The 14,072-nt window shown below is 35.9% G+C and overlaps 1 protein-coding gene across 1 annotated transcript in view; it reads right to left on the reverse strand.

Moving 5' to 3' along the window:
- Nucleotides 1-2,785: 2,785 nt before the first annotated feature.
- The window catches only part of HCN1 (hyperpolarization activated cyclic nucleotide gated potassium channel 1), a 213,425-nt gene continuing 202,138 nt past the window's right edge, over nt 2,786-14,072 (reverse strand). The window contains exons 7-8 of the mRNA XM_066988158.1: nt 8,189-8,353; nt 2,786-6,323 (exon numbers count right to left, since the gene is read on the reverse strand). Coding sequence (XP_066844259.1) covers nt 5,512-6,323; nt 8,189-8,353 — 977 coding nt within the window. The 3' untranslated portion in view covers nt 2,786-5,511. The remainder of the gene's footprint in view (nt 6,324-8,188; nt 8,354-14,072) is intronic.

Genomic DNA, 14,072 nt, shown 5'->3' on the forward strand with positions numbered 1-14,072 from the left:
TTATGGATGACATAACTTCAACTCTCTTCCACTCTCATATTGAGGACAGGCTCCCTTCTTATACCATTTGCTCCACAGCAGTACTTTTCCACTAACTATTCATTGGCCAACAACTTTGCCCGGTAGTAGCAAACACCCAGCAACTTCTATGTCTTAAGGACTGGAGAACAAGCAGTCCAAGACAGCAAGGCATCTCCTGAATCACCCTTCTTTGTTCCCTTTAAACTCTTTACATTCCTGATGGCCTCATCAAGAGTCCGATGTTATCACCAACCATGGGGCTTGTCGACCCCCATGGCCACACTCCCACACAGATCTTAGAAAAAAACTATTAATTGAAATTGTCCTCAACAATGCAGACTACATCTGTGGTATAACAAGCACAACAGCCCCATTTTTTGTGTTGATTTTGTGAAGAAACGAAAAATCCAATTCAAACAGAACCTGGTCCAGGACCCTAAAATGCCTATATATCTATAACAAAGACTGAAGGCTCCATTTATTGCTCTCTTTCATTTATTGCCTTCAAAATGAGGTCTCTCCTTTCAGCCCCCCCCCTCCCCCCCCCCCCCCCCCCCCCCCCGCAACAATAAAACAGGACTGCACACATTTTGCTCCCTAAAAATAGGTGCAAGTAGATCCATGAGCAATGGTCATGCTCTGTTATGCTGTTCACAGAAGGCCTTGGTTTTGTGGTACTAGTGCAGTAGAAAAACTATAAAGAGTAGTCCTTAAAAAGAGGGTCGGCAAAATGCTTTGCCAATGCTATAGAAACTATTTGCCCCTGTCCATGTAAACTCTTCAGTAACAGTAGTGTTCAGAAGCAGCCAACACCGGATACATATTTTCAGGTTGGAATCTGATTTTCTTGAGATGAATGGTATCAGAATCCCTGCAGGTCTCTATAGACTTTCCAATGAAATGCTGTAGAGTACCCGATTCCCTTTCCTGCACAGGCTAATTTGAACTGGTTAGAGAAGCAACCCAGCATTTGGCATTTTCTCTTCTTTTTTTGTGTGTGGTTCTACTCAATCCAGTTTTTCCAATGACCTTTCAGCAAGAACTAACCAGGGTGGGACCTTAACAGGGGGAACCATGCTGCAAATATATCATATAAAACTGGAGAATAGTAAGAAATATGGTATCTTCTGCAAGCAGTTGAAAGAACATCATGTATCTGGAACAGTTTCAAGGATGATGCAAAGTTTAGTTTCAGTGCAAATGCTCTTTTGAGTCTTTCAACTCATGAGGCAAGAATTATCTGAGCCATTGTATACATCTTAAATGATCTACCAAATGTTTTGTTTATATCAGAAAAGATACTTTTTAAAAGGGGGTGCATATACATGTAGCAGTATTTGAAAATGTACATAGACTGTACATGGAGAGATTCACTTCATTTAGGTTGATACCTTGCTTGTGTTCTACCACTGTGTTCTAATGTTCCCATATCTTGACTGAAAACCAGTGCTAGCATAAGTTAAGATATTGCATTTGCTCATGGAGGTGATAGAAATGTAATCATGGACCAGAAATTATGCCATTAGCCTGTATGACCAACTGCATCAATCAAGTAAATGACTAAAAGTGCTAATTATGTGAAAGAGCACTGGGTTTTGCTCTTGTGCTGTTTTACTGCTAGTAAAAATGTATAGATTCTAAATTCACAAGATGTATTTCTCAGAGGATATGGTCTAAAGCAATTACACTGTTCTTACTCTTCCCTGCTTAAAAAAAAAAAAAAAAAAAAAAAAGCAGGAGAAAGGCCAAATACTAAATAAATAAATAAACTGTGTGCACCCAATGCTTATAACGTGTCCTAGAATATACCACATAATTCACTATAGCTCAGATCCAGGATTTCTAGACAAACACTTTGTGTTCCTATCTTTTCACATTTTTATGTGAAAAGAGGACTTCAGAACAGCAGAAATAATTAATGTGACTGTGTATTGCCAGAGCAGCTGAGCTGCAGGTTATTTTAAAAATCTAATATTTTATTTTTTAAACAAAATATTTTCTTCCATCTATAAATTAGAATAGAATTTACATGGATAAACGTACTGAAGTCAGTGTGAGAACTCATGTAAGTGAATTTTGAAAACAGAAATATTAATCTCAACTCATAACGACCTGCACCATTACTTGAAATTTTGCTGCTTAAAATAAAACTCACTTTGGTTCCAGTTCTGTATCTTCAGTTACAATCACCAACAGTGTAATTAATGAATACTACTTCCATACCAATAGCCCCTTGAAATCTCAACTATTACACACAAGTTCAGAGGTATATCACTTGGGACTGGCACAGTTAGTAAGATAAACTGAAGGTATGACAGAATACAGTTTTCATAAGTTACACTAACAACTACTTGGGATTCTCCCCCGGGATATTTTAAAGTTTATCTATAAGCAAACTTCAGTTTCAAATATTTGTACTCAAGAAACATTACCATTTAGCGGTAATGGCTTAAACAAGAGTTTTATGAAGATCACATTTTTAGCACAATGAATTCCTATAATCTACCATGGAAATATTGCTTAGGAATTGATTGAGTATATCATATAACATCTTCAGATTTCTAAGACCTCTTCTTCTTACAGTGTACATAATTACCCATTCTTTTCCCCACCTCCCCATACTGCACATCAATTCTGGGACTAAGAACAGAGAAATGGGAAAAGCAAACAGTTCTTCTTTCATGGTAAAGAAAAACCTGATAAGTTATGAACATATTGGAATGAAAAAAAAAAAAGAAAAAAAAAGAAAAAAAACATTCATGGCTTTATTTTTTAAATATTTTCTTCAATTTATTAATAATTTTTAATATATATTTATTTATGGCTTTGAGCAAAGACAAAAGAAAAAAGTCTAACTTATCCCCAATCATAGAGTTATTGTAAGAATCAGATCTATAGTCTTCCCAGCAGCAGTAAGATCCAACCTTTTTCATTAATACATTTCATCCTGTACAGATGTGAGATTTCATATTTATGGGCTTAGGTATGTACAGACAAAATAGGTCAGTTCAGAAACTAGCAATGGACCTTTATATTACAGGAATGTGAGTCATTTGTTTCTTAATCTAAGTATATACACATTCATACATACATTATATATATACGTATATAATTTTATACCCTGTACCACTTTTTTTTTTTTTTAATTAACATACAAAGCCTAGATATTGTCCACTCTATTACAAAGTCATTAAAAATTATTTATGGTTTCACTGAAAGACCATGTGAATTAATATTTCTTCATAGTGCTTAAAATAAAATAAATATATATATAAAAATATTTCACTACTAACCCCATTTCTCCTATTAAATGTAAACCTTAAACAGTTTGAAAGATCAGAATATGATCTTAATTAACTGACAGAATTTGTTAGTATTAAAATAATATGTGGGGGGTATTGTACTGAGAAATAAATGGTCTTGCAGCGTATCCATAATGTTCCAAACATGTTTAAACAACCGCTTCCTCGTATACTACTCTGGGCCACTTAGACTAATGGCAGCAGCATGTTAATGGGTTAATTACATTGATTTTCACTGGTGAGTGGGAGTCAGCAGAAACTGGAAAAAAAAATATATTTTTTACTTTTTATTTGATGTACCACTTTAGTAAAAGGCATAACAGGCAGCATGGGTTCAAGCTCTGTTAGCTTTAGAATATTTACTTGGCTCTCAAGTACATCTGGATTCACTGCATTATGTAGTTTGTGATGTTATTTACTTTTTCTGTGCATTGTGAAACTCAGCATTAATGGGAAAAGATGCATTCCTTTGCATTCACTTCCTTAACATGAATCAGCTGAGTTTTAAGGAACAGAATATATGCTTGTATCATATCCATAATGCTGATTTTTCAATGAGTTAAATTATTACACATTTAGTTTCAATCTCTATTAAATGTGACAAATCAGGCACAAATGACTATGAAAGACTTTTTTTTTTTTTTTTTTTTTGTGTGTGGATAATGTGAAGATCTGAGCAAACAAAACAAAATGTTCACAAAAGAGTATGCTTTAACCCTGCTTTCTGTCACAATTTCCATTCTGTTTTGAAGACATAAAAAATAATAAACCTCGTACCTATGGGCTATGTTTGACACTACATGCCTTAGGATACACTATCCATTTAATTACAATATACACAGAGCAAATCGTGCATTTCCAGACAGACTTGATGCTATATTATATTTATTTATTTATTTATTTTTAATTAACACCACAGTCAACTACAAAACTACAGTGAAGACACAGAAAGCACCTGAAAGCCTAAATCAAGCTGTGGATTACAAATAATCCTTTAAATGAAAGACCTCACTTCTAGACTTAAACCAGAGATTCAAAGTCAGCATTATAGGAATTTTAAGGTAGACGTAATCAATGAATGGTTATTATTTCCTAAGATACCATAAAAGTCTTTTCCTACAATAGCTGACTGAACCTATTTTTATTTTTATTTTTACTTTTTTTTAAATTATTATTTTATTTTTTTTCCCCAAAGCATGCATGGAATATTTTTGGATGCTATTTAGGGCAAGGAGAAGAAAAGTGATGGTATTGGTGAAGTACAAGCGATTTGCAGGATCAAGCGTACAATTTTGCATAAAACATTGCATGTAAAAGTAACATTATAGGTTTTAAGCCATTGCATTACAATTCAACAGTTGTGTTGCACTTAGCTTTAACAAATTTTAAAACTGTAAATTTTGAAGTGAAGAGCTGAACCTAAATTCCTAAACAAATACCTTGCAATGGTACACCACACAGCAGCTATTTTTATTTGGGTCTTAAAAGGTATTTACAATGGCAATATTTATAGTCTTTGTAAAAGTCTTTAGCAATATGAAGACTGAAATCCACCCAGTTTACTGAAACAACAGACGGGTTGACATGGCATGAGGTTACAATCTATCCAGAGGAGTGCTAGTGCCAGCCTTGGCTTGTCAATCTAATTCTGAATGGAAAGCACAAAAAATAGGAATTGCAATTGGAAATAACTGAACTCTTCATGGAAAATTATTAACAATGTATATGAGTAAATGAAATAACAATGTTTTCAGAATACCACTTGGTCAGTGCTATGTTTTAGTTAGGTTGATTATTTGTTTTATACTTGTTTGAAATTTGTTACTATGTTGATAATTTTCCCATGAAAATGGGAAACCTTGTGAACTAAAATCTGTTAGACTGGTTTTAAAGTCAACATGTTATAAATAAATAATATTACAGAATAATTTAGACTTCTTTAATGGTTGCAAGAAAGGAAGACACGAATTCAAACAAGTTTTCTTAATCCCTTTTTTGATATATATATATATATACCATTTATATATATATATACACACATAATTTTTACATTCGTTATGTAGGGCAAAGCTGTCTAAAGTATTTTTTCTCATAAGTAGACTGCTAGGATACACGAGGAAACAGGCTAAAACAGTTCCTGGGACGGCTCTCAGTTTGCTGCAAGTCTGTTTCTCGTAGTCACCAGGAATCATAAGTTTGACGCGAACCGTGGTTTGTCTCCCTCCGACTCTGTGCTTAAGACTGCAGAAGAATCCCTTTGCAGGGGTGCTGTGGGCGGCACTGCCCCCCGGTTCGGGGGGATGGCTCCCGAGGACATCTGTCGGAAGAGTGAGACCCGCTGGGGGACAGTGGCCCGGCTGGCTGGCGGCACGCTGGCACCGGGGGCAGGCTGCGGGAGGGAGGCCAGGGACTCCCCCACAGTGGGGTGAGGCCTGGCGATCAGGGTGGAGATCTCATGGGGCAGGGAGGGCTGCGAGGCGGAGAGGGGCCGCACCTCCCGGCTCAGGTTGGTGTTGTGGAGGGCCTGGGTACTCTTGTGGACCTCGTTCTTGGGTGCAGCACCTGGCGGCGGCTGGGGTGCCTGTGGCTGCTGCTGCATGAGGGAGAGCTGTGAGGCTGTCGGTGAGGCGTACTGGAAAGTTCGGCCGGCCAGGGGACTCTGTACAGGTGGGCTGCAGACGGCAGTGGTGTAGGAGCAGGGCGAGAGGATGACAGCTTGCTGGGGTGTCTGTGTGCTGGGCGAGGGGGAGTGCAGATTTCCATGGGACAGGCTGCCAGTAGTGTAAACAGGAGGGGACTGTGTCCTGACGCGCGATGAGGAGGTGGCAGAGGTGCTGGAGTTCAGCACAGGCATCTGCTGCAAGCTCCCTGGGGCGATGGTCTGCACCATCTCCCTATCATGCTTGACAATCTGCTTCAAGATCTCATTCTCCTGGTTGTTGAAAACCCCTGTGTTGAGGTCCTTCTGGAACTTCTGGAGGAGGATGGAGTTCTTCTTCCCTGTACAGACAAGCAGAAGACTTAGCCAGCCTGACATACTTACTTCACATTTTAGCTCTTTTGCCGAGGCTCACATCATAAACATCGCCTTCACCCAGACATGGTTCCCCCTCTCTACACAAGAACTGCAAGCTTTAATAGTGCCATCATGTTCAGAGACACCTGAACTTTCCGAGCTCCTTCACTTGCAGTGGATTGCCATTATTGTAATTATTCTGAATATGTAACCATGGTAATTTACTGAACAACAGGGTTGAAAAGGCCACCAGGCTCTGCATGAATAACATTCTTCTTTCTGCAAAACTGTCCTAATTTCCACTAAACTCTTAAGTAAGTTATAAGTACATCTTCCATTTAGTACATTCCATGGAACTAACTACTAGCCATTAGTAACCAGTGACCACTAGTTTACAACAAATCATGTTTTCAGATGCTTGTGAACTGATATGATCTCACTGCTAATGTGAAACTTGCTTATGCAATAAAGCCTGTTGTGTACTGTGTACTGTCTTCTCTGTGTCTTGACACTTCTTTGATGCTTTTAGTGTCTGCAAGACACAGATTTTGTGTCATTGGATACATAGGAATACAACTGCACTGAACTGCTTTATTTATTTTTTTATTTTTTTAGATAAGACAATTCACATCTTATCTTTTGTTCTGTGCAGATTTTGTATTGTAAACACAGCACTTCAGACTGGATTAGTGATTCGAGCAGACTGCACTTTACTACTAGTATTATTGAAGCACATATCACTTAAGAGTTGGACTACATTTCCAGAAAGCATTGGAAGACAAATTTTATGAGTTTATAAAGTCTTAATAAGATAAATAAATGCACTGAGTACTCACAAATTGCAAAATAATAAAATAGATCTATTCAATATTAGAAAACTATATATATGTATTTCATTTTTTTTACTCTTGCTATGTTAAAGAAAACACAAATATGTTTTCTTCCAAATCACATTTTCAGCTTGGAATAGATAGCACAATGACAATGCACTGAAAGTTGTTCCCTATTCCCTTTGAAGAAACTGCAGACTTATCTGTATTGAAAAAAAGTGATGTGGATAAAATCTTACACTAGAATTTTCTTGTGAGGTTGAGGAAACAACATTGAGGATAAATGATTTTATATGAATAGCTGCATTTTAAAACCAGTGTCGATAATGATGATCAGAATGCATTTCTTTCTACCTAAGGCCATATATTTTACCTAATATATTTTATTAGAGAGGTCCAGAATGGCTGGTTGCATAACAGCAACACTGTTTTGATGATCTGCTGTATAATTCCACCTTTCACTCAGATATCCTTGGCCTGCTTTTCTCATTACAAGCTGATCTGAGTAACTCCAGTGTGCAGCCATCAATGCTACCAGAGCCCATGTTGTGAGGAAAATGAGAGCCCTGCTGCAAAGGATTAGCTCACTTCAACAAACACAGGTTTTGAGAGTGCTGAGAGACTTCAGCTCTTCTCAGCACTATAGATGCCATCTCTAAACTGTTTATGTATGAATATGTCATCTACTGCCCCCTAAACTGCATAAATCCCATGAATTACTGAAGTCAGAAAAAGAAATATACAGGATTCATAAATAATGCTAATGATAATTAAACTATACAGAATAATCCTCAGAGAAGATTGAGAGCTCTCTAAAATTCAAAGTTTTTTATTACTTCAAAGTGTAATTTCAGAATTTCTTATCACATCTTATTTATAGATCAACAGAGCATTTACTTCAATGTAACAGAAATGAATTTTTTTTAAGAAAGGTTTAATCGGCACTTTATCCTTCAACTCTAGGAAAAGAAAAGGTAGAAAGATTTTATGAATTTCAAATATGGAAAAAATAATACTACCTATTCTGTCGAGTCTATCAATTGCCACTGTTTCAAAGGCTCTTCTCATCATGGGGTACTCTTCCAGAACCTCATTGAAGTTGTCCACTGAGAGGGAGTAGAGGCGACAATATGTGTCTGCTCGTACACTGGCAGTTCGACGGCCCTTGGTCAAAAGGCAAATCTCTGGGGAGAGAAACATTCATTACATGCAGTAAACAAAGAATTTAGTGAACCATGAGAAACTTAACAGCTAGGAAGTGACTCAATGCTAACAAGTACTCAGTGGCAATTTTTCTCTTGCTATTTGTACAAGGTTGCATGGGCAGTTCTGAAGGCGTTTGATTCAATCTCTGCTACTATAAAAAAATAACTAATCTCCATTAAAAGCTGTGCTTATAGGTTTTCTCAGTCTACACTCTGATTTTATTGGGCCTTTAAAAAAAAAAATCACTTCAAGTTGTAAAAAATGATCCATCAGCTGTCAAACACAGCTTGCTGACTCAATTAACGCAAGTGATTCTATTGATTTTATTATTATTATTATTTTTGAAATATTCATCTGACAGAGAGAATCAATTCCTTTAATCATTCAGGAGATTTTCTAAACTATTTTAATACATGATATCTGAATGTAAGAACTGATTTAATAAAAAATCTTTCAAACGTGAAAATGCTTTCTGTTTGGTTTTATGTCATAGGTATTTTGGGAGATGAAAATTAGGATTTCAGACTTTTTTTTTTTTTTCTTATTTGGCTGAACAGCAGATCCCTTTTAACCTCTCTTTACTCCACTTGATTAATCTAGCAGGCTTGCTTCGAGAGTATCTCTAACAGAAATTCGTCGTTCTGGAAGAGAGGGGACTGAATCTCCATGCAGGGTCCCAAGAAACGGCCCATCTTGCAACTGTTTATTCTTGAACCCACAGGAAAAGGTTTTCCGGAAAAAGGCCTAAGGCAGTGTCAGAGGATTGTAACAGAAAAACATATGAGGCACTATGAGAGAGATGCATAAATCCATCTAATGGAACTGTGTTTCCCAATAGAAGTCTGTGATATTCAGACATGTTATGTAAGACCTCATATGTTTGTAAAGATGTCAAACTCAAGGTATTGAATATATTCCACTTCTAGAATACATATGTGATCATTCTTTTCCTTGAATCCACCTCTGTTTTCAATGAAGATCTACATTAGCAAAGTTTACAGGAGATTTACTATTACCTAAAATAAAAGAACATTTAACACAGTATAAAATACAATGGATTCAGTTAGAAATATTCTTTATATTCAACTAAAAGTGAGGTTGTTTGCATGAGACTTTGAAATTAGAAACAATTTGGAAACTTCTTCCAAATTTTCTATCCACCCTTATTCCCTAAAATGTGTTTTCCTTTAGATCACAACTGGTGTTTTACTCACACATTCCAGTTAATTCACGTTACAGTACAAACTGAAATGAAAAAGTCAATTGCAAAAAGAAGTGTTTGATTTGATATCATTTTCAAGTTTGAGAATGAAAAAACTTATATAAATATTCTGAATTCTAGGGCCCAGGCAGGGTGGGAGATAGTTTCCCTACCCAGTTCTAGCAGTTAAGAGCACTGAGTTCATATCTGTTAATATTTAAATACTGGAAGTGGGTCAGGAAACTGTTTCCTACCATGCTTGTGTATTAATCACAAACTTGCATTCTCAATGAAGTGTGGAAATACAAATATTTTTCATTAGTAAGAATAAGAAATTCTGCAGCATTACTTCAAATGTACAAAGTGCTAGTACAGTTATTTCTTTTGCTGGATGTCTTTAACAAAACACATTTTTTAAATTCATTTGAATTTAAAGAACCCTGATGTTTTTTGGTCTGACACTTCTTGTTGAAGAATTTCCACATGCTACCTAACCCTGAAGGCTTAGTGGCTAAGATGCTTAAATAACAGTGGATAAATCAAAGGACGTTAATGTGTATCCAGCATAGAATGTACTCGAACCCCTATAGCTTTGGGGAGAATTTATAGACTAATGTCTATTGTAAAAGTCTCGACCCAACGTCCCTCAGAAGACCTGTTACCCAAGAAAAATGACGATTTGTTGTAAAGAGCAAACAGAAGTCAGTCCTTTCTTCTTCCATCCCCTAACGCATCCTGACCCCTTCTCCTTTGATTGCACTCACTGCATTGTAGTTACAAGAGCGAGAAGGACACTGTGCCCAAAGGGAGTAGTTAAATGCAGTGAATACCCATTCCATTTCCTAAGATACACTTTAGATATCACACAGAAATTTTTAAATATATGGTTGAATTTATAAATAACTTAACTGGCTGGAAAATGTGTGATTTATGATTACCTCTTGATTTTCTGCTTTCTTCACTTAAAATAGCTTCAAACAATACTAAAGGCATAATGAGATCTCTTCCACTGTACTGAACAAAGAAAAATACTTGAGCCTATGAAACATCATACACCCCAAACAAAACAAACACTGACTGTGCATACTAAGTATTCTGAAGAGTGTAAAGATAATTCTTTCATCATTATTGGCAGAACACTGTGTTTTAGATTACTTCAACAAGAATGATGGGAAGACACCATAAAAAACGATGTTAGATTTCATCACAGGACAATGGAGCAATGGAATTCATGGTTGTTATTGTAATAAATATATGTTTTCATTCTAAATACTTTTTTTTTACTTTTTTTTTTTTTTCTGCCCTTCTTTCCTCTTGTTACTCTTGCCAAGTAAGAAGACTGGAAAGAATCACTATGTAAACTATACAACTTATTCTGCAAATCCTGTGTCAACCCACAACTTCTGGCTGAAGAACATCTCTTTGGAAGGCTCTTCGTATCAATAATGAAGTCATCTAGTTAGATACAACATGAAAGAAAAGATAGGAGAAATGTCCTGCAGTCTGGAAGGGATCAAGGATTGCCACTATGGAGCCTGGCTGCTCCATGAAACAGGAAAAGCTTCATGGTCTCAGCTCCAGTTGAGCAGTCTCATTCAAAAGATGCACTACAGAATTGTATTTCAACCTTCTTGTGATGGACAGAATGCATTTCCAACAATGTTTCTTGACTGATTTGAGTTGTTTTATAGCCACTGATATATCATCTGTATTGCTTTGATATACATATTGATGGCATCATTTCCACACTGGCCACAAGACTAATGTGTATGTTAATTATACGTGTTCTGTATTTGAGTTCATTTAATCTATTCGCTATTTCTTTGGAAAAAAATCTCTAGCATAATAAAACAATTAGAATATGAAATCTCATTTATTTGGACTGGAGAGCAGGAACACAATGTAAAAATTTGCTCCTATGAAACACTTGTGTTTTTTTAAAGAAATAAGAAATAAGAAACTTTTTTTTTTTCCTTAATGAATTCATAAACAGGAGACTTCAACAGAACAATGTAATGAAAATATCCATTATTTATTAAAAATGTGTCTTAATGACATCAGTGCACCAGGTGCCCTCAGCAATCATACTCTCCTAGATGTTTAGTTGATTTAAATGGTCTATGAAAAACAAACAATAGCACAGGAGTGTGCAGTAGAACACAAAGGACACACACTATTTTCAAATGGTTTGGACAAAGTTCTTTATTAGCATAAAAACAAAGCTGCAGCAGCATATTACTCACTAGTATTCACATCTGCAGTTGGCATTGTGCATTGCCTTCGTGCTGTCACTTTGAAAGTGCTAAATACTTCTATCTTTCCTTTCCAAACATAAGAATGTATTCCATTTCAATTAATAGTTATATATTAGGTATAATTAACCTGTAATTTAAATTTAATTGAAGCTTCACTTTTAGTAATGCTTTTTTTTTTTTTTTTTTTTAGCCTCTTTGGACAACAGTTCGCTAGAACAGTCTAAAACAAATGTCAATCACTATACTAATGAAAAATTACTATTTCAAAGCACTAAACAATGATAAAAACATTCACTTGTTCTTACATTCCATATTTAATTAAAATGTAACTAAAATAGGGCACACGTATATAGTATTTATATTTCCATTAGTGTAACAAAATACTTTGTACAGGAAATTATATGCACCCGAAAGACAGCACTAAGGGAGACTGATTTTGGGAAAGCCTGAATGAGTTAGGGTGAGTGACTCATCCAGTAAGATGATTCTTAAATAATTAGGATTAGTAAACCTTTTGTAAGAGCCACAGTTTTGGCACTCACTGTGGTCATGTTCATAGTTCTTTTAGACTATATCAACATATCAAGGTGCTAATTTCCCCCCTCCCCTGTTTTGCTGTGGGATTTTTTTCTTCAAGCAAATAACAGACTGTGGGAGCAGTTCAACTCTAGCATTAATTGTGATTTTGCATCCTTCCTACTCTTTGTTGGATGGATCCATGGACAATTCTCTACCAATAAATTCCTGTTTCCAATTTATACAGACCTATAAAAACTCTTTTCTTTCTCTCTGGGAACCAATACAGCTTAGCTGACAGTGTGGCACTTATCCATTAACTGTCAGTTCATTTTGCACATAAATTTTACTCCAAATATAATACTCAAATTTTTATGTCACCTTAGAATTTAATTACAGATTGAAAATAAAATTCAAAAATTCAAATAACAATAAAAAGTTGCCTTGCAAAAAAAATGTGTTCACTATCAGACAAACTGTGGTGATAAAGGAAACAGCTAGGAATTAAGTGGCTACCCAGTTCATTAAAGGATACCAGTCTGGTCCTGTCTCATGGAATATATTTCTTTCTTTAGTGTAGTATATAGTAATATTTGAAAATGCAATGCTATAATGAATTAATATTGTATGCATAGCTTTGTTTTGCAAGGACAGAGGTTCCAGAATTAAAGCAAAAGTTCAATTTACTAGGTACATAGATTTATTTATTTATTTATTTATTTATTTTTGTAGTAATGAGCAACTTAGATAACTAGTATGTTAGCCATATACTGCTCTTCATACTATAATAAAGTAAAAATAATTAGCAATTTCTATGCATTTGTGAAATACAGAAGTTTATTAACAGCTTTGCCCTTTCCAAAGCTATAACAGGTTTCCCCTCATCTGTCAGATTCAACATTACAGGATCTGATGAAGTGTCCTTCCAGCTGAGGACAGCTGACTATTGCTTCTGTTCCTCAGCAGGAAACTTGTTTCATCATGTAGCGGGCATATACATTGCTGTGAAAATGGGCAAGCAGCTATTCAGACCATCTGGCAACTTTCAGCAGCGGAAGAAAGATAGAAAATCAAAGCTATTCAAATGTTTGGGTCAGACAGTCAAACTTATTTGGGAATACACTATGAGAATGGGACAGCAGATTAGAATATTTTTTTATTTTATAGAGAGTAATGAGTTACTAAACTGTCACAGACAGAACTTAGATGTGTGACAGCTCTTTCCATCCACCAGTACTTTCATACCTTTTTATAGCTAGTCTTGTAATCTTTTTTAATTGTGTGAAGTCTTTGAAACACGTTCTCAAGAACAACAAAGTTTAGGTTATTCTCCCTTTCTAATCCAACTCTTCGTAACAGCAACCCTGTCATGGTGCTAAGACAAACAGTTCTTGATTTCTCTCAAGACTGAAATTGTCCACTGACCAGAAACTAGCCAGTGGGCATCTTGGTGTGCTAGTCGCAGCTAGGGTCTGCAACCTTCAGCCTGGGGCATGCTGCTTCCTACTTCAAAACAGGTAATGAATGACACTTTTTCTTTAGCAAAGGGGCATTTAAACTTAAAGCAACTAAAAAAGAAAAAAAATCTTAAGACACCACACCCTTAAGAAATGGAACAATTTTCCATTTCTGTATTGATTTGAGTGTCTCCAATACAGAAAGCCAAGGGAAAATGTTTGGTATGATAAATATGGGATTGCTTTAACATGCATTTCTGTACATCTG

The sequence above is a fragment of the Anser cygnoides genome, chromosome Z, assembly GCF_040182565.1.
Source record: "Anser cygnoides isolate HZ-2024a breed goose chromosome Z, Taihu_goose_T2T_genome, whole genome shotgun sequence".
NCBI classification, from domain to species: Eukaryota; Metazoa; Chordata; class Aves; order Anseriformes; family Anatidae; genus Anser; species Anser cygnoides.